This window comes from Phodopus roborovskii, unplaced genomic scaffold, assembly GCF_943737965.1.
Source record: "Phodopus roborovskii unplaced genomic scaffold, PHOROB, whole genome shotgun sequence".
Taxonomy (NCBI): Eukaryota; Metazoa; Chordata; class Mammalia; order Rodentia; family Cricetidae; genus Phodopus; species Phodopus roborovskii.
In genome coordinates, this window is record NW_026126549.1 from 581,419 (window position 1) to 607,059 (window position 25,641).

At 42.0% G+C, this 25,641-nt stretch overlaps 3 protein-coding genes across 3 annotated transcripts in view; all 3 read left to right on the forward strand.

Moving 5' to 3' along the window:
* The first annotated feature begins 1,359 nt into the window (after window positions 1-1,359).
* Window positions 1,360-5,816, forward strand: LOC127234271 (protocadherin gamma-B2). The gene is made up of 2 exons (XM_051201165.1): window positions 1,360-3,747; window positions 5,703-5,816. The coding sequence occupies exons 1-2, from the start codon at window positions 1,360-1,362 to the stop codon at window positions 5,814-5,816; spliced, it is 2,502 nt and encodes an 833-aa protein (XP_051057122.1).
* A 55-nt stretch (window positions 5,817-5,871) lies between these two features.
* LOC127234272 (protocadherin gamma-A5-like) lies at window positions 5,872-8,316 on the forward strand. The gene has a single exon (XM_051201166.1). It carries the CDS (start codon window positions 5,872-5,874, stop codon window positions 8,314-8,316), a length of 2,445 nt encoding a protein of 814 aa, XP_051057123.1.
* Window positions 8,317-21,361: 13,045 nt separating this feature from the next.
* Window positions 21,362-25,641, forward strand: part of LOC127234273 (protocadherin gamma-A10) — a 39,887-nt gene continuing 35,607 nt past the window's right edge. Inside the window, exon 1 of the mRNA XM_051201167.1 lies at window positions 21,362-21,761. Coding sequence (XP_051057124.1) covers window positions 21,554-21,761 — 208 coding nt within the window. The 5' untranslated portion in view covers window positions 21,362-21,553. The remainder of the gene's footprint in view (window positions 21,762-25,641) is intronic.

Below are 25,641 nucleotides of genomic sequence, written 5' to 3' on the forward strand. Positions count from 1 at the left end.
TGGGTTCTGGACTGATTGCTCTTATCACTTAGTCAATTGACCTTATTCCCATCTGTCAGAACTCCTGCAAGCTACTCTTGGAAGATTTACCACTATGTGACCCGGGATGAGACATAAAGTATTTTGTGTGTCAGAGATATGCAACACTTTTATTTCCTAAGCTTCCACACAGTACTATGAACTAATCCAGAATTAATGAAAAATCTATTCACAAAGTCATAAGATTTCTGTAAGTGGGGATTGTAGTAAGATAGTGAGATGTGGCTCAATGTGATTTAGAAAGCCGAGTTGATTCTATGTGGCTTTGTGTTAGTGTAAAGCTGTGTGCAATACATGGAGTGGGTGGGAATGAGATGCATGGTAACAAGCTGATCCTGAACAAGGAAAGAGGTAACACATGAATGCTGGGAGAGGCTAAGTAAGGAGAAACACATGAATGGGGGAGAGGCTATCTCAGGACACATTATTCCAAACACTGTGGAGATAAAATATAACTCAGAGGTGTTTGTTCAGTTGACCTAAAATTGGGTAAGACACATTCGCATTGGCATTAAGAATATATTCTGCCAGAGTGATAGATGTCAATGATTTAAAGAATAGTAAATAATTTATAAGTTGCTATCACAAGTTATAATAGAAAGAAATATTTTTGTATAAGTTAGTACTGGGCTTTCTTAAGAAAATACGATTTCTGATTGGACAAGTTACTGTTTATCCATATGGTGCACTACTACATGAGAAATAAATGCAGAGCCTTATGCCCTAGTATGAAACAAAATATTTTACCAAAAGTCGAGAGGGACTACATATGTGGGTGCTGAACGAAAGAATTGAGATGGAGAACGTTACGGTGTAATGCTTCCATTTGAATAAAAGAAGGGGAAGGGACGTTTATTTAAAGGTCGGCTTCACTACTCAAAACATACACAAGAAACTCATTCCACTTGACAGAGATGTGATACACGATTCATAGATGATAGTAAGGACTTATACCACATGTAGCTTCTGAATTTGGAACAATTTCAATATATTATCCATTTAAAACAAGTAAATACACCGTAAATCTAAACCAACATCAAACCTTCGAACGTTGCAAGCTTCGGTGCAATTTCTAAGAAGACCTCTGGGCGTCGCTGTAGGTCAAAAGAAGAGAAAGACCATTTCCCAGACGCGTTTGAGAGACTAGGAGAGTAACTTCCTGTGCAAGCCAACCATAGAAGAGAAGCCGGTACACATCTGAGTACAGCAAACAGCCCCAAGAAAAGAGGCGCAAACCGGATTCAGCCACTAAAGGGGTGCTTATCCGCACCGACAAAAGAGCACAGTGCCAGGAAGAAGAGGCGGGGCTCTGGGAACGGAATGGCCCCGTGGCTGCAGGTACTGACGCCCTTCCTTTTGTCATTGCTCCTCGGAGCTCTCCCGGATCAGATCCGCTACTCCATTCCCGAGGAGCTGGCTAAGAACTCGATGGTAGGAAACCTCGCCAAGGATCTGGGGCTGAGTGTCCAGGATCTGCTCGCCAGGAAGCTGAGGGTCAGTGCAGAGAAAGAATATTTTACTGTAAACCCAGAGAGCGGGGATTTGCTTGTGGGTGACAGGATAGACAGAGAGCAGGTTTGCGGGAAGCAGCCTCTATGTGTTCTGGAATTCGATATTGTCGCTGAGAAGCCATTAAATATTTTCCACGTAGCTGTAGTTCTTCAGGATATAAATGACAACGCTCCTCAGTTCAAACAGAGTGAGGTGGATTTAAACATTGGAGAGTCCACCAGACCAGGCAAAGCATTTCCATTGGATCCAGCCCTCGATTCGGATGCTGGTTCTAATTCGCTGCAAAAATACTACCTCGGTGACAATGACTATTTTGAAGTCACAGAGAAAGAGAGCCCAGATGGACGTAAATATCCTGAGTTGATCCTAAAACGTTTTCTGGACAGAGAAGAGAATAATTTTCACCAACTGGTCCTCACTGCTGTGGATGGGGGGGATCCTCCCCGAAGTGGCACCGCCCAGATCCGAATCCAAGTCACAGATGTCAATGATAACCCTCCAGTGTTCAGCCAGGATGTGTACAGGGTCACCCTTCGGGAGGATGTGTCACCAGGCTTCTCCGTGCTTCAGGTGATGGCCACTGACCAGGACGAGGGCATCAACGCAGAGATCACTTACTTTTTTCACAATGTGGACGAACAAGTGGAGCGTTTTTTCAACTTAGACAAGCGGACAGGGGAAATCACAACAAAGGATCATTTGGATTTTGAGACTGCTAAGAGTTACTCCCTGCATGTAGAAGCAAAAGATCCCGGAGACCTAGCATCCCATTGCAGTATCCAAGTGGAAATTCTGGATGAGAACGACTGTGCCCCTGAAGTAATTGTAACTTCCGTATTCACCCCCCTACCGGAAGATTCTCCACTAGGAACAGTTGTCGCCTTGATAAAAACGAGGGACAAAGACTCTGGAAGAAATGGAGACGTTTACTGCAACGTCTTGGGAAATGCAGAGTTTGTATTGAAATCTTCTTCGAAGAATTATTACAAACTAGTGACAGACAGAACTCTAGACCGGGAAGAGAATTCAGAATATAACGTCACCATCGTAGCTACCGACAGGGGTAAGCCGCCGCTCTCCTCCAACATAATCATCACACTCCATATCTCAGATGTCAACGACAATGCACCAGTTTTCCACCAGGCCTCCTACTTGGTCCACTTGGCTGAGAATAACCCACCTGGAGCCTCCATCGCTCAAGTCAGCGCCTCGGACCCGGATTTGGGATCCAATGGTCACATCTCCTACTCCATCATAGCCAGCGACCTAGAACCAAGGGCGCTGTCCTCCTACGTATCCGTGAACCAGGACAGTGGAGTGGTGTTCGCTCAGCGCGCCTTCGACCACGAGCAGCTGCGCTCCTTCCAGCTCACACTGCAGGCGCGCGATCAGGGCTCGCCCCCGCTCAGCGCCAACGTGAGCATGCGCGTGCTGGTGGGCGACCGCAACGACAACGCGCCACGCGTGCTGTACCCCACGCTCGAGCCCGACGGCTCCGCGCTCTTCGACATGGTGCCACGCGCCGCCGAGCCCGGATACCTGGTCACCAAAGTGGTGGCGGTGGACGCAGACTCTGGACATAATGCCTGGCTGTCGTACCACGTGCTGCAGGCCAGCGATCCCGGGCTCTTCAGCCTGGGGCTGCGCACTGGCGAGGTGCGCACAGCGCGTGCCTTGGGCGACAGGGACGCGGCCCGGCAGCGCCTTCTGGTCGCTGTGCGTGATGGTGGACAACCGCCACTCTCGGCTACAGCCACTCTGCACCTGATCTTCGCTGACAGCCTACAGGAGGTCCTGCCAGACCTCAGCGATGACCCTCTGCCTTCGGACCCCCAGAGTGAGCTGCAGTTTTACCTGGTGGTGGCCTTGGCCCTGATCTCAGTACTCTTTCTCCTGGCTGTGGTTTTGGCTATTGCCCTGCGCCTGCGACACTCCTCCAGCTCAGCTGGCTGGGGCTGCTTTCAGCCTGGTCTCAGCTCCAACCCTGTGACTGGAGTGCTCCCCAATTACAATGAGGGGACATTGCCTTATTCCTACAATGTATGCATTGCCTCACAGTCAGCTAAGACAGAGTTTAATTTTCTCAATGTAACTCCGGAAGTGGCTCCTCAGGACCTCCTGTGTGACGACACCTCTTGGATACCAGATACTATAGGAGACACTGAGGTTCCTTTTGTCTCGGATTCTGTCCCAAAGGTGAGCTTCCATTTAATTCATTTTTCTACTTAGGGTTTCAATGTTTCATAATAAATCACTAAGTGGTTTTGGTGGTTTCGTTGCATGTTTCATTGTCTTGTGAGTCCGCCTTGAACAATGCTCTGCCTTTAGTCCGTTGACCTTACCCAATCACAATTACAGAGGCGGTATACCTTGGGTGTGCGGTTTACTTGCCCATAGTTACAAGTGTTCACAGCATGGGGTATTTCTTTTTCTTCACCTTTACTTTCCTCTCCACCCCCTAAAGCCAATCACTACTGGAAACTTAAAAGGCTCTTTTCATGACAGATCTCTAATACTCCAATTTCGGTTCTGCTTCCTTTTACATTCTTAGTGATTCAGAGTAAACATGGTCCTCATCCTACTAGTTTGTGAAAATTGAGTATGAAAGAAATACATCACCATGGAAGGTGGTTTGTTATCAACAAAACATGGTGCATAAGGTAATATTCAACTTAATTGTTGACAAACATTGAGTGTCCTACAAGCAGAGTGACTTGGGGTTCCTGGAAGCTTTATCTAACTTTTGTTTTTGCTTTGTGTGTATGGGTGTTTTGCCTGCATGTATGTCTGTGCACAAATGTGCCTGGTCGCATGGGAGCTAAAAAAGGCATTGGGTCTTCTGGAACTGGGGTTGCAAATGGTTGTGAACCAACATATGGGTGCTGGACATCGAACCCAGGTTCTCTGGAAGAGTAGCCAGTGTTCTTGACTGCTGAGCCACCTTTCCAGTGGCCCCCGGGTTTCTTTTTAAAGGGTGAACAAAGAATGAAGACCAAAGTGTTTATTACAAAGAGTGAATTCTAAAAGTTGATGTGAGTTGTGGTCTTCATAAATAACTTGTGCCTAAGAAAACAATAGGCACTGGGGAAAAGTTTGCAACCTGTGCTGTGTCAATTGCTACTAAAATATCTAAACTGGTATGTTTTGGATTATTTTCTCATTTATTTGTGTATTTACTTATTGCTGGTGCTAAGGAAAAATGTGGGCTCTCATGCTTCCACAGCAAGCACTCTACCAATTGACTTATCTCAAGCCCTAGAGTGTAAAATTATAGGAATCAACCCTGTCTTGATAAAGAAAACTACAAGTGTCAACTGAAATCTTTTCCTATTGATGAGTTATTAGGAATGATTTGTTGTTTCCCCACAGGAGGGGCTCTTTGAACTGTCTCTTGTTTTCTGCCATACTTTTCTTTCATCTGTTATTCTCCAAGAGTGATGACATTAAATATCTGCCTCAAAACAAATAGATCACTCACTACTGCTAATTACCTATGATTTCCTCCAGGAGAGATAAATGAAGCCCCATCTCCCACGGTCACTATACTGGTTGTTACCAAGTTCTTGTCACAGCAAATGTCTATAGGTGTTTTGAATATAGTAATGGAAAGACATAAGTAATGCAGGTAACCCAACTGTGTGAGACAGTGAAGCTGTGTATAGCCTTAGATTGCAAATTTGAAAACCTTCTCAAAATCTTCACAAGCACGCCATCTATTCTTCTGCATGTGACAGCAAATATGGGCCATTCTGCAAAGACACATTGAGAACTGGGTTTATGCCCTGGCACACTAATGTACTATTAGGCAGATTTCCATAAACTTATCCTGATAAAAATTAAGTCTTGACATCAGCAAAGGTAAGAATTTCAATTTCTTGGTTAAACAAATTTGATGTGTGTAAAACATAAGGACTCAGTGGTACATAAAATCAAAATTTTCTGGAGAAGTAAAATAAGACTAATTACATTGATCTCAGGTTGTGGAAGGCTTACAGTCATAATTAAAACTTAATTAAATATAAACACTGATACACAATAATATATTAAACACTCAGCAAAAAACTAGGAAATGAAAATAACCGAACTGAGGGGGATGAAAAATAAAATTGGTGTAGTAACTGGTTAGAACTCTGGGCGTCGCTGTTCACCAGACTGGAAAAGAAACGGTCATAGAAAGGACCGGCTCCCAACTTCCTCCACACCAGAGACCAGACAAGCTCTTGGGGAAAGCAACCCATCCCAACTTCCGCTCTCCTCAGCTTTAGAGAAATAAGGAACTAGCGGGCTGAACCAGGACTAAGAGGAAAGCAAAGGAAGACAATGGCGGGTCCACCGACGCGCTGGAGCTGCAGCGACCTGCTGAAGTTCTTTATGCTGCTGGGGACGCTGTGCTCGCCAGGAAAAGGGCAGATCCGCTACTCGGTGCGGGAGGAGCTGGACAAAGGCTCCTTCGTGGGAAACATCTCCAAGGACCTGGGGCTCGAGCCCCGAGAGCTGGCGGAGCGTGGGGTCCGCATCGTCTCCAGAGGTAGGTTGCAGCTTTTCTCGCTGAGCCCGCGAGGCGGCAGCTTGGTCACTGCAGGCAGGATAGACCGGGAGGAGCTATGCGCCCAGCGCGCGCCCTGTCTCGTGAGCTTTAACATCTTGGTGGAAAATAAGATGAAAATTTATGGAGTAGAAGTGGAAATCCTTGATATTAATGATAACTTCCCCCGGTTCCGCGATGAGGAATTAAAAGTTAGAGTTAATGAAAACGCAGCTGCAGGTACACGGTTGGTGCTCCCCTTCGCGAGAGATGGGGATGTGGGTGTGAATTCCCTCCAGGGTTACCAGCTCAGCTCCAACCCGCACTTCTCTCTGGATGTGAAGAGCGGATCTGACGGGCAAAAGCATCCAGAGCTGGTGTTGGAGCAGCCCTTGGACCGTGAGAAAGAGTCTGTTCACGACCTCATCCTCACAGCGTTGGATGGGGGAAACCCAATACATTCTAGCACTGTCCATATCATCGTGGTCGTCCTCGACGCAAACGATAATGCACCCCTGTTCACTCAAAGCGAATACAGAGTAAGTGTTCCAGAGAACACGCCTGTGGGCGCTCGACTCCTCACACTAACCGCCACTGATGCCGACGAGGGAATCAACGCGAAACTGACCTTCTCTTTCCGCAATGAGGAAGACAAAATTTCTGAGACTTTCCAACTCGATTCTAATCTGGGGGAAATCTCAACTATTCAATCCCTGGACTATGAAGAATCCAGATTCTATCTCATGGAGGTGGTAGCCCAAGACGGGGGCGCTCTTCTTGCCAGTGCTAAGGTGTTGGTCACAGTCCAGGACGTGAATGACAATGTCCCAGAAATGATTCTCACCTCCCTCACCAGTTCCATTTCTGAAGACTGTCTACCCGGAACCATAATTGCGCTCTTTAGCATTCACGATGCTGATTCTGGGGAGAATGGAGAGACTTCATGCTCTATCCCCAGGGACTTGCCCTTCAAACTGGAAAAATCAGTTGATAATTACTATCACCTATTAACAACAAGAGCACTGGATAGAGAAGAGACTTCGGATTATAACGTCACAGTGACCGTTACTGACCATGGAACTCCTCCCCTGTCTACAGCAAACCACATCTCTCTGAAAGTAGCAGACATAAATGACAACCCACCCACCTTCTCTCGTTCTTCTTATTCCACTTTCATCTCAGAAAATAACCCCAGAGGTGTCTCCATTTTTTCGGTGATTGCCTACGATGCTGACAGTGGTGATAATGCTCGGGTCACTTACTCCCTGGCTGAATATACATTTCAGGGATCTCCTGTGTCCTCCTATGTCTCCATTAACTCTGACACTGGTGTCCTGTACGCCTTGCAGTCCTTTGACTTTGAGCACTTGAGAGACCTACAGCTACTAGTGACAGCTAAGGACAGTGGGAATCCTCCACTTAGTAGCAATGTGTCACTGAGCTTGTTTGTGCTGGACCAGAATGACAACTCACCTGAGATCCTGTACCCAGCTATTCCTACTGATGGTTCCACTGGTGTGGAACTGGTACCCCGCTCTGCAGAGCCTGGATATTTAGTAACCAAAGTAGTGGCAGTGGACAGAGACTCTGGACAGAATGCCTGGCTGTCCTACCGCCTGCTCAAGGCCAGCGAGCCAGGACTCTTCTCAATTGGGCTTCACACAGGTGAGGTGCGCACAGCAAGGGCCTTATTAGATAGAGATGCTCTCAAGCAGAGCCTAGTGGTGGCCGTCCAGGACCACGGCCAGCCCCCTCTCTCAGCCACAGTTACACTCACTGTTGCTGTAGGGGATAGCATCCCGGACATAATGATTGACTTGGGCAGCAACAACTCTCCTTCGGAGTCCCAGGATTCAGACCTCACACTGTACCTGGTGATATCAGTGGCAGTAGTCTCCTGTATCTTTCTAGGATTTGTTACTGTGCTGTTGGCTCTCAGGCTTAGGCACTGGCACACGTCACGCCTGCTTCAGACTTCCGCAGGCAGATTGGCCAGCATGCCTACCTCTCATTTTGTGGGCATGGATGGGGTACAGGCTTACCTGCAGACCTATTCCCATGAAATCTCCCTCACTACAGACTCCAAAAGAAGCCACCTGATCTTCCCCCAGCCCAATTATGCTGACAGGCTCATTAGTGAAGAGAACTGTGAAAAGAGTGAACCGCTCCTGATACCTGATAATACACAGGCAAACAAAGGAGAGCCCAGAGCTGTTCAGGTTGGTTTTCTCTATCACTAAGAGCTAGAATATTTTCTTCATTGTTTCCTTATTCATTTTTCTGGTAGAGTCAAAATCAAGTAGTTACATAGTGAATATTCACTTGCTGTATTGGAGTTTAACTCAATTTTGTTCAGTAATGGCTAGTTTTTCAAGTTATATTTGGGACTGAATATCTTTTCTCAATGTGTGAATATTTTAGAAAATATAGCTGATGGCAGTAGGCTTACCTTAAAGTAAATCGATAAATGTAATCATTTTCCTTTAAAATGTTGCTAGTTTAAGGATAGCTATTCTGTTACTAGAAGAGTTGTATCAAATTGTTATGTGTATTGTTCCTTTTGGGATATTTGTCTACACACCATTAGTGGACATGTTTTGTAGGGGTAGTGGTTTGAATGAAACTGGCCCTCATAGGCTCATATTTGAGTGTTTCATCACCAGGGAGTGGAATTATTTGGGAAGGTTTTGTTGGAGTAGGTTTGTCACTAAAAACTCACACCAGGCCCAGTCTTCTCTCTCTCTCTCTCTCTCTCTCTCTCTCTCTCTCTCTCTCTCTCTCTCTGCCTTTTCTCTCTCTGCCTGTGGATCAGGATGTTAGGATACAAAGTCCTTAGCTATTGCTCCAGGACTATATCTGTGTGCCTTCCACCATGATGATCATGTCTAAAATTCTAAAAGTAAGCAAGCCACCCCTAATTAAATGCTTTCTTTCTGGGCAGTGATAGCATATGCCTTTAATCCCAGCACTTGGGAAGCAGAGGCAGAGTCAGGTGGGTCTCTGAGTTCAAGGCCAGACTATTCTACAGAATAAGTTCCAGGATATCCAGGGCTACACAGAGAAAGTTTGTCTAAAAAAAAAATCTTTTATAAGAGTTACCTTGGTCATGATGTCTCTTCACAGCAATGTAACAGTAACTAAGACGGTAGAGGATATTGTACGTAGTTTAGATTTTAGGATACATGTAGTTAACAATTTATGATACTTCCATAAATCAGTAGACAGTAAGGAAAGCTTTTGCTCAATTCCTACCAGAAATGTAGATTAGGCTAGATGGTGGTGGTGCACACTTTAAATCCCAGCATTTGGGAGGCAGAGGTAGGCGGATCTCCATGAGTTAGGCTAATCTGGTCTACAGAGCTAGTTCCAGGATAGTCAAGGCTACACAATGAAATCTCTCAAAAAAAAAAAAAGAAAGAAAGAAAGGAAAAAAGAAAGAAAGAAAATAATATGTAGATCAGATATACACTGATGATAAGATCACAACATTCTAAAACTACCAAAGTCTGTTAACTAACCCATGTAATTATTGCATATGTGTCATCACTGGGAGAATAAATCAGTGAAAAGTAACCTTAGAATTCTGCTTTACTTTGTGACATATGTTAATATCTCCAAAGATTTATGTACTGCTATTTTCAACCTGTGTAAATGTGCCATGTCCCTGGCATCTGCTGATTTCTGCCAATTCACTTATCAAAATCAAAATCTCTCAGAATGTTTGCATCTCTCCCATGTGTAAACCCAAGTCTGATTTGTTCAAGGGTATCAGAATTGTATTCAAGAAAGTCAAGATGATTTCAGAATGCTTTACATTTTAAAATTCATTTCTTAGGGATGACCTTATTTTAAGTCAATAAATATTCCTTAAAGAAACTCTTATTTATGAGTGTCAAATCTCAGGCACATGAATTATGTAAGAGAATAGCTACTTGATTCATTTTTTGAACCTTTTCATGTGTCCTTTGCTAACTGAACCTTCAATTAGGAATAATTGGTAGAAATTAAAGTAGATATTAAGGTGGGATTAGGAGTTGTTATTTCAGACACATGAAAGGTTTACCAACACACTTAAAACCAAGGAACACTTTATTTTCATTTTTTAAACATTTAAAGTATAAACTATATACATATGTAAATTCTTTTGATAACAGTATTAACTATTTATTATGTAACAGATAACAATATGGACAGCAGACTTACCACAGAGCTAATGCATTTGAAAACTAAGAAGAGAATCTGTGTTTGTAACTGGTCTTTCTTTGAACCACCAGCTCCCAAATAATAACACAGAGACTTTTTATTAATTATGAAAGCTTGGCCTTAGCTTAAGCTTGTTCCCTACTAGCTCTTAAAATTTAAATTAACCCGTTTATATTAATCTATGTTCTGCCAGGTAGCTCATTACCCCTCCTCAGTACCTTAGGTCCAACTACTTCCAAATCTAGCTGGCTAATCTCTAACATCTCCAGTTCTTTCCCAGAGTTCTTATCTTTTCCCAGAAGTACCACCTATTCTCTCCTGCCTAGCTATTAGTTGTTCAGCTCTTTATTAAACCAATAAAGAGATGCCTTAGACAGGCAAGGTTAAACAGACACATCTTCATACAGTGTGCAATAAGATCATCCCAACATATACAAGTATAGATGTTGATATCCTTTTCTTCTTTGTGGAAATATGCCTTTCCTGTGTGTGTGTGTGTGTGTGTGTGTGTGTGTGTGTGTGTGTGTGTGTGTACACATGCACGCAGATGCTTGTGGGGGTCAGGGACAAATTCAGATGTTGTTCTTCAGGCACCATCCACTTTATTATTGAGATGGGGTCTCTCATTGGCCTGAACCTCACCAGGCAGCCTAGGTTGTTTGGCCAGGAAACCCCACATATCTCCTGTCTCTGCCTCTCTAGTAGTAGGATTGCAAGTACTTGCCAGCATTCCAGATTTTAAAAATGGCTTATTGGGACCAAACTCAAGTTATCACACTTACAGATCAATCATCAAGCACTTCATTAACTGAGCTATCATCACATCTCCCTCTCCATTACTTTTAAAGAAAATTTTTGTATTTGGTTATGTATCCTGAAACAAGCTTTGTGCAATGGAGAAACATCCTTTACATTTCTATTAACAAATAATAGGTATTACATTATAAAGTGCTTGTTCTATAAGCTATAACTATATGTACCCTATATGTATTATATTCTTTTAAGTATCAGTTGCATGTGTGTTAGGAAAAGTTTCCCCTAAGAGTGAGGTACTCCTCAGTAATGGGAAGGCACTTTGCTCTTGTATGTTTTGAAAGTCTTGTTTCATTGATTTTTATTTAATGTTTGGAAAGTGCAGATGCTCAGTAGAGTCCTTGCTGTATAAACATTCACCAAGGCTTGAGAGATGGGTCGGCAGTTAAGAGCACTTATTGCTCTTGCAGAGGACTCCAGTTGGGTTCCCATCACCTATATGGCAGCTCACAACTGTTTAAACTCCAGTTTCAGGAGATCTGATACCCTCCTCTGGTTTCCATGGGTTCCAGGCATACACTTGGTACACATACAAGCAGACAATGCAGCTATACATATAAAATAAAAATAATTTTTGAAAGAACCCATGTCCAGAATCCATGTACAAACAAAATAGCTGGGTACATGTCTAAACCCCAGTACTGTCGAAGTAGGGCTGATGGAAACAGGAAGGTCCCTGGGTCTTGCCATCCAATCAGACTGGCCAATCAATGAACTCCAGGCTCAATGAAAGACCCTGTCTCAAAAATAAGAGAGTGATAGAAGGCACTGACAGCAACCTCTAGCCTCTGCATACCACCACGAAATTAACAATGATAATAATAAAAATGGCAATGAATGTCTAGAGTCCTGGGCATGATGAGCAGTCTAAGACACTCTAATACTTTATAGTATAAACTGGAATCATGTTGCTGTATACCTGACAAGTTTTAGAATAACAATGTATTACATAAGTTAAAGGTAGTTTTCTTTGTGTTGGTTTTCTAGTTTGGAAATGTAATTGAAACTATAAGACACTAGCTGATAACACCCAAATTCCCAAATATTGTCTATAAATGTTTGTTTTCATTTAAATGGACTTTGTTATATAAAATAAATTTAAAAAAATTAAAAAAAAGATACTAGCTGAGTGGTGGTGGTGCACACTTTTAATCCCAGCACTCTAGAGGCAGAATTCTGAGGTCAGCTTGGTCTCAAAGCAAATTCTGGAGCAGACAGAAATACACACACACACATACACACACACACACACACACACACACACACACACAAACTGTCTTAGAACAAAAAAAAAACTGTAAGACACAAGTCAAGTCATGACTATTGAAGCCAGCATGTTTACTGACTAACAAAGAACATCAATTAAAAATGCTTAAATGGGCTGGGCGTTACAGTGCATGCCTTTAATCCCTGCACTCAGGAAGCACAGGCAGGAAGATCTCTGTGAGTTCAAGAACAGCCTTGTCTACACAGTGAATTCCAGAACATCCAGTGAGAGACTCTTGTCTTTTAAAAATGTTTAAATGATTATATGGTAAACTGGGGATGAAGGAAAAACAAACATTAATATCTTTCTTTCATATATTCAGATGTAAGGATTCGTATCTCACTTCCCAAGTTCAAATAATTTACCACTGTTAACCTACTTTGGAAAAAAATACAATTGAGGACAAATGTAATGAGGTCATGAATAGTACTGTTAGTACACTTTTTTCACTTTAAGTTTATTTGTTTTTATTTCATTTTGCATTCCAACCACAGTTTTTACTTTTTTGAGTTTATTTTTTCATCTTATTTTTTTATTGCATGAGAATTCTTACATGCATATGAGTTTTGATCAACCCCCACCCATTTCTCCCCTTTCAAGTCCTTTTCTAATCACCCTCACTTTTTCCTCTGAACTTTATGTGATCTTTTTAAAAATAACCCCACTGAGTTCATGTAGTACTGCCTCTAATGCATGGGCACACAGAGTAATATACCGGAGAATGGGTAGCCTCTCAGAGCCCACATACCTGAAGAAAACTGATTCTCTCCCTCACTCCGCCCCCAGCAACCATCAATTGAAGTATTTATCTAAATGGTTCTATTATGAAGAAAAACTCAGGAGTCAGATAAGGATGAGACTTCTTGAGCTCCTCATTCATGATAGTGTTTTGGTTGGCTTGATCTTGTGCAGGTCTTGTGAATGCAGGCTCTGCTGCTGTGAGTTCATGTGTGCAATCGCACTGACATGTCCAGAAAATACTGTTTTGTTTCAGATGTCTACTCCATCTATTACATTATTTCTATGTGTTCTACTGTGATGACCCCTGAACTTTTGAGGGAAAGGTGTAGTGTGGATGTCCCATTTACAGCTGAACTCTCCATGGTCTTTTATTCTCTGCTTGTTAACCATTATGGGTGTTTGTGTTATTTACTCTCTACTACAAAAAGAAGCTTCTCTGATTAAGACTGAGAGATGCACTAATAGATGTGTATAAAGATAAACAGGTAAGGGGCAGTTAATTACTATGTCCTATTAGCACCAATAACTTTAGGCAGTCATAAAGTTCTGTCTCAGTTGGTGGTACCAGGAGTGAATTCTTTCTTGGGAGCAGGCTTTAAATCCAGTCAGGAAGTAGTTGGTTACCTCCATAACGTTCATCCCACTATTGAACCAGTGACAGTCTCTTGCCAGGCATGTTGCTTTTGTAGTTCACAGGGTTCATAGCTAGTGAAGGCTGTTGATGGCTTTTCTCCCGTGTGCATAGAACCTTCCAGTCCTTCCACCTACAACTAGCCAGTAGGGATGAAGCTCCTGGGTAGGTACCAGCTTGATTTTGTCATGTCCTATGCCTCAAGTGTGTGGTATCTTCAGCAGTATGTCTTACCCTCAAGTTCTGGTAAATACATTTTTAAATCATACTTATTTAATTAAAAGTAAATACTTAGAAACAGGAAAAGATAATCTCTTGCTTCTTACTATACAGTTTTATTTTTTTAAAAAATCACTGATCTTTTGGGCTTGCTTTTTGAGAGGAAGATGAGATAAGAAAGATAATATTTTATACATATCTGCAAGCTCAGTACTGAGGAGGCTTGGGCAAGAAGAGGATGGCAAGTTCTAGGCCAACTTGGGACAATATCAAGTTCTAGTTCCAGGTCAGCCTGAGCTGTAGAATGAGACCCTATTCTCTCTCTGTGTGTGTGTCTCTGTCTCTCTGTGTGTGTGTATGTATGTGTGTGTGTGTGTGTGCGCATGCGCGTGTGTGCGTGTGTGCGTGTGTGTGTGTGCGTGTGTGTGTGTGTGTGTGTGTGTGTGTGTGCCCCTCACGTGAGTGTGTTCAGATATAAAACAGAACAAAAACTCAGAGCTGTGGTATTTAGAACTTTTGTAAGTTAAAATAAAAGGGAATAAAATGAAATTTTATAGAACCCACTGAACTGATATTTCAAGAAAATTTGTGCTATGTCTTTTGCAATCATCAACACTTTCATTCGTTTGCATACTTTTCAAATATGTTATTCATCCCTCAGGTACTAAATAAACAGGGAAGGAGTCATTATGACCATTTTATGAAAATAGAAGTCAAAATTGTAATAATATCAGTCAACATTATTACAACAAATTAACCACTACTACTTGAGAATTTGTGAATGAAGCACTTAATTTGGAGGGATATAAAATTCCAATTTGAAGAAATAGCAGCCATAATGCATAGGAAGTATTTAAAACACTCTATTCTGACAAAGAAAAGGTTGATTTCAGCATCAGTATACAGTAAAAATATTACTCTAACTAGGTCTTTATTTGGAGCCATTAGTGGCTTCTTCTGCAGCTCCTCTGCCCAAGTGCAGAGTTGCCACCATTGGCTAGTGATGAGCAAAGTATCGACTCCTGCAGCCACAGCAGAATTATCTGAGAACCCTGAATTTATCTGCAAAGCTGTGGATCAATCAGTCAGAGAACCTACCACAAAGACAAAGCATGTGCTCTGGAATCCCAGGATCACCAAGAGGGGCATGAGAGAAGACACATCTCTGGAGCCAAGCCTGACAGGGCTGCAGCTATGTTGTTCTTCTCTTCTGTCTGTGTTCTGCCTGATGGTCTCAACGATTTAGTAATTTATTCCAGAAAATGCAGCTGTGAGCTTGCTGCTGAGGAACCTTACCGAAGATCAGGAGTGCAGAATTTGCTCTCCCATAACCAGTGGCTGATGCTGAGAAAACACTTTGTCATGAACACAGAGAAGGGAACTTTACCTGTGAGTGACATTTCAAATCAAGATCTGACTTGTGGTCAGAAGCTGACCTGTATATTGGAATTCCTGTAATAACGATTACACCTCCCAATCCTTTCCACACAATTCTACCAACTCCCCGATCATTTGTGTGTGAGCCTATGGGGTTCATTCTCATTCAAACCACTACACACTGCCTCAGCCCTGGTTACACTTCACTATTTTCAAAAGGAGAACACATACGGCAGATGTTACTTGTACAGAAAGTGCCCATGAACAGAGATGGACAGTGGACAGAGGCAAGCCACCCAAATAAGTGTCTCTGAGAACCCCTTTGCTAACTCCTGGATACCAAGAGTGATGGCTGCTGCCCCGGACGAGATCAGCAATGAGTAGACCACCTACTCCTTTACCAGTGCTGATGAGGTAGTTAGACAACTGTTCAAGCTGGACAGTAAAGGGAGAAACTCACCACTGGTGAATAATTGACCTTTGAATGAAGGAAGATATACACAATTGGGGTACAAGAAAATGATAGTGGAAGTCACACTATATATTGCAAAATATAATGGGGAAATTTTGAATAAAAGGAAATTTCCACTTATAATAATTTGGGATTTGAAACACATTTAGGTAAGTAACAAATGGAGCCTTATACCAGAAGCAGATTCCAGAGTGTAGGGGCGTTATCATAATGAACAAACACAATCTGTTCCATTCTTCCAGCCCAAACTCCATTCTGTAAATCTCAACCATCAGTGTTGACACTCAGTTTTCTACTAGGCCTCCTATATGTTCCATTTAACTGACAACAACCCCTTCTAGTGCATCCATCATGCAAGTAAGTCCTTCATATCCTGATTTGAGGCATACCAGCCAAATAGCCTACTCCTTTTTAGTCAGTGACCTAGAGCTATGGTCATTATCCTATTTGTTCCCTATGAGGTTTGTAAAACCACAAGAAGCTACACTCTTTCAAGCTGACACTGTAGTTCCACATTCAGGATTCTGTAGTTCTCAGAGTAATATGGGCATGTGCATGCTGGCAGGCCACCTCAGTGACAGTACCCAACATATGCTGTACCCTGTGCTGGGGCACAGTAGTCCTGGCTCTTCTACAGAGAGTCTGGTTACCTGATCATCAAAATAGTGGTTATAGACATGGTCTCTGAATATAATGCCAGGCTCTCCTGCTTTGTAGGACTCTATAGCCTAGGATTGTTCATGGGAGAAGCTGTACTGGGCATACTTTAGAGACAAGATTAAGTCCATCACCAATTTCTGACTCTAATAAAAAAAATGAAGGTCTGCTACCCTGTTTAGTCTATGTTACACTGGGTGTCATCTTTGTAGACAGCTTGTAAGAGATATCTCTGGACCTTAGTGTTTACCCATTCCCCTCAATCCCTAGGCAAACCCCAGCTTTACCTAGTAGTAATCTTAGCCTTGATCTTTGTGTTCTTTCTCCTTGCCATGGTCATGGCTATTGCCCTACATCTGTGACATTCCTATAGGCACAACACTGAAGTCTTTTTTGAGCTTGATCTCTGCTACAAGGCTATATAATTTTCCTTTTCCCCAACTATGGCAAGGGAATTTTGCCTTATTCTACAATGGATTGGATGCACTGCCTAACATTCTTCAGGCACTGAGTTTAATTTCTCAGTACAAAGCCCAAAAATGCTCTACCACAAGATTGAAGCCTTTTGGGTTGAAAGTGCCAGCCAGTAACAACAATCCAAACAGGAGATTGATTCAATCAATTTGCAAATGGTTCCTTCAACTATTTCCTATGTGTAATTAGGAAGGAGCTCATTAACTTAGAGATGAAATACTGCAGATGAAGTACTCCTTGATTCTATTGTGTTTTATTAATTTTTCTGGGTGTGGAGCATGGAGTAATGAAATTCCTGGTAAGCTTATCTGTGTTGCAGTTGTGTTTCTGTAGAAAGTCTCCTAATGGTTTTAATTTTTTGTTAATTCTAAAACAATACAATCAACATTTCAACAAAGTAATATTCACATTAGCATTATGACACATGACCTACCCCTTTTGTAGTGATTTGTTATGAAATATTCCTTTACACTGTGTGGAAATGTGTCACTGTGTTTGGTATAAAGAGCTGAATGGCCAATAGCTAGTCAGGAAGAGGTTAGGTAGGACTTCTGAGGACAGAGAGGTCTCAGGGAAGAAGAAAGGCAGAGTCACCAGCCAGAAACAGAGAAAGCAAGACATGCAGGCAGATAGGTAAAAGCCACAAGCCACATGACAGCACATAGATTAATAGAAATGGATTAATTTAAGTTAAAAGAGCTAGTTAGAAACAAGCCAAAGCTAAGGCCAAACTTTCATAATCAATAATAAGTCTCTGTGTCATGATGTTGAGTCTAGTGGGTACATTTGGCACCCAATGTGGGGCCACATATATCCACTTAAGGCCTGAGAAGTCTTTTTTTTTTTTTAAGTTCCAAACACAGTCTCCCAGGAGGCTCAGTAGCATACAGAGACACAGCTACTGGCTTCTGCCTGTGGGCTGGAGCCGCTACTAGCTCCATGCACTAAAGTAAGCTGTATGGTGACTGACATAGCAGTTTGAGATTTGTCTCACAGAGTTAGAGAATGCTAAAGGTACTCAGTAAAGACAGATCCAGATGAAACAACCTTTAAACAGGTTACAGTGTGTTTTTAAAATGTGCATAGGCTTAAAAACTAAAAGAAACTGGTCATAGTCATAAAAATAGTTTATGAATAATGAGATAAATCTTCAAAGAGAATAAAACAATATAAAAAGGATAAGCCACATAAAGATGAGAAATACACAGAGAGTCTGGATCCTACATGGTGTCTTTTTGACTTTAAACCTTTTTCATTGCCAATGAACAACAACAAATGCTGAGATGTGTGGGGTTGTGAGAGGGACTGCTGGATTAAACCATCCTAGATACTTTAGGAGTGCCTCAACCTTAAAATGGAATTGTTAAAATGTATTGTGTTGGAGAAGAGGTTATGCTTTTGTTTCCATAGGAAATGAAAGTCTGTGGATTCGTTCAAGGTTAAACAGAATCAGGTTTGATATAGGGTGGGGGGCTCCTGAAAAATCTGAACTATAGATATAAATAAATAAACCTACAAAAACTATAAGACAGGTGATGAACCTGCTCAAACATAAAACAAAAAAATATCAACTTTGGGAGGACGGTATACAATATACAGTTCATACTTGTATTAATGCAGATAATAGGTATGTTACCTTTAAAAGTTTATGTGTTTTCAGAGCAAGGGGATAAGACACCAATAAAAACAGGTGGCCCAGGTGATCCAGCCTCTCAGAGTGCCACTGTCACAGTTCCCTCAGAGTTCTACATCCAGGGCTTCTTCAAGTCTGCTGGCTGATATGGTCTTGCCACACAGACTATTTTAGCTGGAACTACAGATAAGCCTTGCACTTCCCCATTGCACAGAGAATGGACAACAAATGTTATGGCTACCTTTTCCATGCCTTGACTATTATCTCAGTGTTATAAGGGTTCTCTAAAGATTCCATCACCTAGAAAACACAATGCCCACATTCCCAAGAGGTGGGGTGAGTGATTTTGGTCATTTGAAGGGTTATGGATGTTTGTAATCATTTAGGGGGGTTGGTTACAAGTTGTTATTGGTCATGGTCAGGAAAAAGGCTGAACAAACAAGATTAGATTCAGGGATCTCTTTATGAAGGTAAAGGGGGTATAGTATAGAAATGAAGGGATAAATGAGTGAATTGTTGAGTCTACTTTTGAGCAACCACTAGTCTCAATTATTTTACATTGGTATGGATACAAATATATGATTATTTTTGTTATATGTTTATTTCTATTCTTGTTTACAGTATAATACCTATGCAGTTCATTTTAAAATGTAAAGTTTAGTCCTTGAAAGCTATTTAGGATTATAAAAATACAATTTAGTAGTTATTCATCTATAACAAACTTATGGTCATGTTAGGTATGGTTTCAAGGTAGGTAGGTGATTTTAAAACACTCAAAAGACCTACAGAATATGGCATTTTAAATGTCATAATAACATAAGGATTTTCATGACAGTGAGACATGTCTGTTCCTGGCAGCACCAATCTACTTAAAAATAAAAAGGGACCTCCATATGGAGTTTGCTTTCTTTTTGGCAGAAGCTAGCCATTTAGGTAAGAAATTTCCTTTGCCTAGACTGCTGACAGTATTGTGTCCAAACTGGACAAGCAGTACCCAAAAAAGGCAGCTACAGAACTTTGCCAAGACAGGGTAGGAAGTCCTTCAAAAAAAATCCCTGCTTCATGGAAAAGTCTGTCAGATATTCTAGGCCTCTAAACCAAAAATGGAGGTCTAAAACAGGCCTTTTTATAGTGCTTGACATTGAATTCAAAGTTTTTGACACCCCAGACAAGCATGCTAATACTGTGTTATATTCCTGTCTTGGTCACTGTTCTATTGCTGTGAAGAGACCCATGACCATGACAACTCATATAAAAGATAACATTTAATCAGACTTGATGGCTGTTTCAGAGGTATAGTCCATTATTCTGGTGGGAGCATGGTAGCGTGCAGGCAGACTTGGTAGTAGAGGAATAGCTAAGGATTCTACATCAAGATCCACAAGCAGCAGGAAAAGACAGACTCTGGGACTGGCTTGGGCTGAAACCTCAAAGCATACCCCCCCAATGATATACTTCCTTAAATAATACCACACCTACAGCAAGGCCTCACCTCTTAATCTTTTCAAATAGTTCCCTGCCCTAAGCAATCAAATATATAACCTATGGAGGCCATTCTTATTCAAACCACCACAATTCCCAACTCCAGGCATTCTCTCCTGAATTAAACACAACCCTATACAATTAAACAATCCCCTTACTTTGCATGCAGTCAATCACAAATATCCTGTGTGCAATATAATAAATAAATGTATTAAAATGTTTTATGTAGCATGGAAGACAGGTACCAAAATAAGTACTCTTTTTCAACTGAAGACTCATTGTCAGTTTGAGTGTTGATGCATACAAGAAGAAAAATGCCACACAAAACAGTTCAAGGGGATCATGGATAATGGGGTGTGTTTTGAACATGAGGTGTTAAAAACACCTGTGAATGGATGTTTATCTCAATGTAGCACTGGCATATCCATATACAGACCAGTGTTATGAGAGTGCTAGGAATGAATATGGTCTGAATTTGTTCTTAGCAGATGTGGAGTGCCAGCACATAAGAGGCTGATCTACCTTAAAATGGTTCCTAAAGGGAACTGTTTGAAAACTCACTTCTCCTAAAGTGAGCAGTTGCCAGAGATCTGCCAGTGGAGAATGTTTTAGTTGTCATGAGTATGTGTGTTTTTAATTCAAGGAGACATAAAAGAATTTTGGGGCCTTATATCACAACTGGATTAAGCATCTTTCTTGAGAAAAGAAATTTTCAGAAATCTTGACCTGGATGGACAGTGAAGGAATCACATGTGAAATTTCGGGGGCAAGGGCAGGTGGATCTTTGAGTTCAAGGCCAGCCTGATCTATAAAGGGAGTTCCAAGGCAGTCAGGGCTAAAGGTTTAGCCCTGTCTCGAAAGAATTATTGACTTTACATGTATATAGCCTATACATTTTCACTTCCTGTACATTTTTTTAGAAAGCACACACAACTGTATCCTATGTTACAGCCTTTCTTTAAATGTTATTAGGAACAGATAATACCTAAAAATGGCAGCTCATCTACTGTTTACACTGTAGTAGAATCGTTCAGAATGTGTTTGTGGTTATCAGTGATCTTACTAAAAGTGGGCAAATGCAGGTGATGACTCAAGGCTTCCAGAAAAGTGTGTTAACATTTCTATTCCACAAGATTCCAAGAAATATTCCCACCCAAAAAAAGTATTTTTCAGGGACATTTAAGATCATTTTAAATTGAACATATTATTTTTCTTTCATTCACTTTTCTTAGCAGAAATAAAATCCTCTACCATTGTCACAAAACGGGTGCAGTATGAAGTTAAGACTGTAAGTGTCGCTGTTCCCTAACCTGAGCAAGAAAATCAGTGGAAACTGGGTTGTGTCCTGTTGAGTTACCAAAGCTGTGCAGGAATTCTAACCTGAGATGGTTCTCAATTGGTCTCTGTTCATTATTTAAGGATCTTTATCTCTGATTTTGTGCATTACAACGTGGGGCGGAGCTGTTCGTCCTACCAGTAATCACTGGCAATTCTTTAACAAGTCAGTCATGGTGGCTCAGCAGAGGCGCTCGCTCTGGGGCGAGCTGCTCCTGCTTTTCAATCTCCTGTGGTGGTTGTGGGGTTCCGAAGCTGGGCAGATCCGCTATTCTATTCCCGAGGAACTAGACAAAGGCTCCTTCGTGGGAAACATCGCCAAGGACCTGGGGCTCGAGCCCCGCGAGCTGGCGGAGCGCGGGGTCCGCATCGTCTCCAGAGGTAGGTCGCAGCTTTTCTCCCTGAATCCGCGAAGCGGCAGCTTGGTCACCGCCAGCAGGATAGACCGGGAGGAGCTGTGCGCCCAGAGTGCGCCCTGTCTCGTGAGCTTTAACATCCTTGTGGAGGATAAGTTAAATCTTTATCCCGTGGAAGTGGAAATAGTAGACATTAATGACAATGCACCACGATTCTTAAAGGAAGACTTGGAAGTGAAAATTCTCGAAAATGCAGCTCCATCCTCTCGTTTTCTACTAATGGATGTCTATGACCCCGATGTGGGAGTGAACTCCATTCAGAGCTTCAAGCTCAGCGGCAGTAGACACTTCTCAGTACACGTGCAAAGCCAAGCCCAGGGGCCCAAGTACCCGGAGCTGGTGTTGGAGCACACCCTGGATAGGGAGGGAGAAGCGGTTCACCACCTGGTCCTTATTGCTATAGATGGTGGTGACCCCATTCGAACAGGCATGGCACGAATTCTGGTAACTGTTGTAGATGCAAATGACAATGCTCCAGTGTTTACTCAGCCTATCTATCGTGTGAGTATTCCTGAAAATCTGCCAGTGGGTACAACAGTGTTAACAGTTAATGCCACTGACCAGGATGAAGGGGTACACGCAGAAATAACATATTCCTTTGTGAAGATCACGGAAGAGATCTCACAGATTTTCTGCTTAGATCGTGTAACTGGAGAAATTTCCACTTCTGAAACTCTAGACTATGAGGATTCAAAATTTTATGAGCTGGATGTTGAAGCCCGGGATCAGCCAGGTCTGCAAGACAGAGCAAAAGTCTTAATAACCATCTTGGATGTGAACGACAATGCTCCAGAAGTAGTGGTTACATCTGGTAGCAGAGCAATTGCTGAAAATTCACCTCCAGGAACAGTAATTGCTCTTTTTCAAGTTTATGATAAAGACTCTGAACAGAATGGCCTGGTAGCATGCTCTGTCTCAGAAAGTCTCCCGTTTAAACTGGAAGAGTCATTAGACAATTATTTTCGATTAGTGACAACTACAAAACTGGATCGGGAACAGGTGTCTTCATACAACATCACTGTGACAGCCACTGACAGAGGAACACCACCTCTGTCTACAGCAAGATTCATCTCCTTGGATGTGTCGGACATTAATGACAACCCACCAGCTTTCTCCCGTTCCTCCTACTCTGTCTATGTCCCTGAGAATAACCCTAAAGGCATCTCCATCTTCTCTTTGGAGGCAGTGGACCCTGACAGTGAAGAGAATGCTGAAATTATCTACTCTCTGACCAAAGAAACCCTCCAGGGTACACCTCTATCCTCCTTCCTCTCTATCAACTCCAACACTGGTGTCCTGTATGCACTGTGTTCCTTTGACTATGAGCAGTTTAGAGAGCTGAATCTTCTAGTGTCAGCCAGTGACAGAGGGAAACCCCCACTTAGCAGCAATGTGTCATTGAGCTTGTTTGTGCTGGACCAGAATGACAACGTACCTGAAATCCTATACCCCGTCCTACCCACTGACGGTTCTACTGGTGTGGAATTGGCTCCCCGCTCTGCAGAGGCTGGGTACCTGGTGACCAAGGTGGTAGCAGTAGATAAAGACTCAGGACAGAACTCCTGGCTGTCCTACCGCCTGCTCAAGGCCAGCGAGCCAGGGCTCTTCTCAGTGGGACTGCACACAGGTGAGGTGCGCACTGCCCGGGCCCTGCTGGACAGAGATGCTCTGAAGCAGAGTCTGGTGGTGACTGTGCAGGACCACGGCCAGCCCCCTCTCTCAGCCACAGTCACATTCACTGTGGCTGTGGCCAGCAGCATTCCTGACATCCTAGCTGACTTGGGCAACCTTGATCTTCCACACAAATCTGATGATTCAAGCCTTACAATCTACCTGGTGGTGGCAGTGGCCACTGTCTCTTGCATCTTCTTTGCTTTTGTGATGGGGCTGCTGGTGCTCAGGCTATGGCACTGGCATAAGTCAAGACCACTGAAGGCCACAAGGAAAGGTGTGTCAAATATGTCCACTTCACACTTTGTGGGTATTGATGGAGTGCAGGCCTTTCTGCAGACCTATTCCCATGAGGTCTCCCTCACAGCAGACTCCAGGAAGAGCCACCTGATCTTTCCCCAGCCTAACTATGCTCACACGCTCATCAGTCAGGAGGGCTGTGAGAAAAATGAGCCTTTATTAACACAGGAAGATTCAACTTTTTGTAAAGAGGAAGACTCTCTTGATCAGGTAAGGCTTTTATTTAAAACAAAAAAGAAAAAAACAGGAATCGTAATGTTCTCTTTGAATAATGATTAGGTCTTCTCTTTGCAATGAATCATGGGTGTCATTGTTTGCATATGAAATGTCTCCCAGAGATCCAAGGCTTGGTCCCCAATAAAATTAATGAGAGGCGAGCTTTTAGAAAGGTGATGTGTTGTGACCCTCAGGGGGTGTGCACTACCATACCTGGTTTATAAAGTGCTGAGACTCAAACCCTGGCCTTTGTGCATACTAGGCAAGCACTCTATCAACTTTTGTCAGTTCTTAGTGAAAGTTGTGTGCACATTCTTTATCTCTGCATCTTGCTTGTTTCTTCCCATATTTTCCCCTTCCCTGTCCTACTTGGTGAGAGTTGACTTTGTCTAATTTTGGCCTGGTTATAAACCGATTGCTGGGGTATAGATTACATTTAAAGCTGGTTTGCTTTGCTGATCTGCCATCCTGTGTCATCCTTTCACAAGGACATAGACTGAACATCGTGTTTGTCTCAGTTCTTTGAAAAGAGGAAAACATAACCTTCCAAATGTTGAAAGGTGTGTTGAAATGTTCTTTATGGTTCTTGCTTCGGTCAGAGATCACAAATGCACTGAACTTCATTTTAGCTGCTGCCACTTCAGTGATAGCAAAGAAACAGCCCTTTTTACTTCTTATGAATTAAATTTTAAAAATCGCTGATGTCTGTGGAAGGGACTACCTAATCCTGATGTTTAAAAACTGAATAATATGCTTAGAACCATTTGTCACTCATTTAAGCCAATGAAAATCTCTATGGTCTTTCAAATGATATTGAAAAATTTTGTTACGAAAATTTTTAAACCTTGCTTTAACACTTCACACAATTCTGGAAATTGTGAAATCTTTTTTCCAGCAATAAAGCAATATACTAAACAAATGTTTGTTGACATCACCATTATTGTAATTGTTGTATTGTTAAATTAATTACAATGATATATGTATATTAGGTATTTGGTAGTATTTAATAATGAGAATAAGTTTTAATATTAAATCACTTGAAGGAAATATCTCTAAAAATACAGACACAAAGGAATTTACATAATTTAACATTTAAAGGCAGGAGGGAGGGCCTAGTCCCTACTCCAAATGACTTGATAGATTTTGTTGATCCCTCCTGGAAGGCATCTCCCTCCCTGTGGAGTGGGGGGGTGGCAGGCAGTCGGGGGCCATGGGAGGGAGTGAGATAGGGAGAGGGAACTGGGATTGATATATAAAATAAGAAAAAATAACTAAAAAATGAAAAAAATGATAGGCATAAAACATGTTTTCCTAAACCAATAATTGCCATTTGCATGTTTGTAGTTATCATGGAAAGAGTTCGTTCACAATCAGGAGTTTTCAAATTGTTTGTTTGAACACTGGTAATATGATTCTTTGATTTTGTTTTAATTCAAAATTAATGTTAAACCATCTATAGCCTATGTATTAGTCATATGAATGAAATAGCCTCCTACACAAATGCTATTATATACTTTATAAGCTCTGAGAGACAAGAGCTATTTTACTGTATCATCAATTTTGAGTAATTTTAAACTATATCTTGAATATCCATCAACATTGCCTGGTTTATTCTAGTCTTCCACTTGTGTTTCCTGTGGCCATATAATTTGAACAAA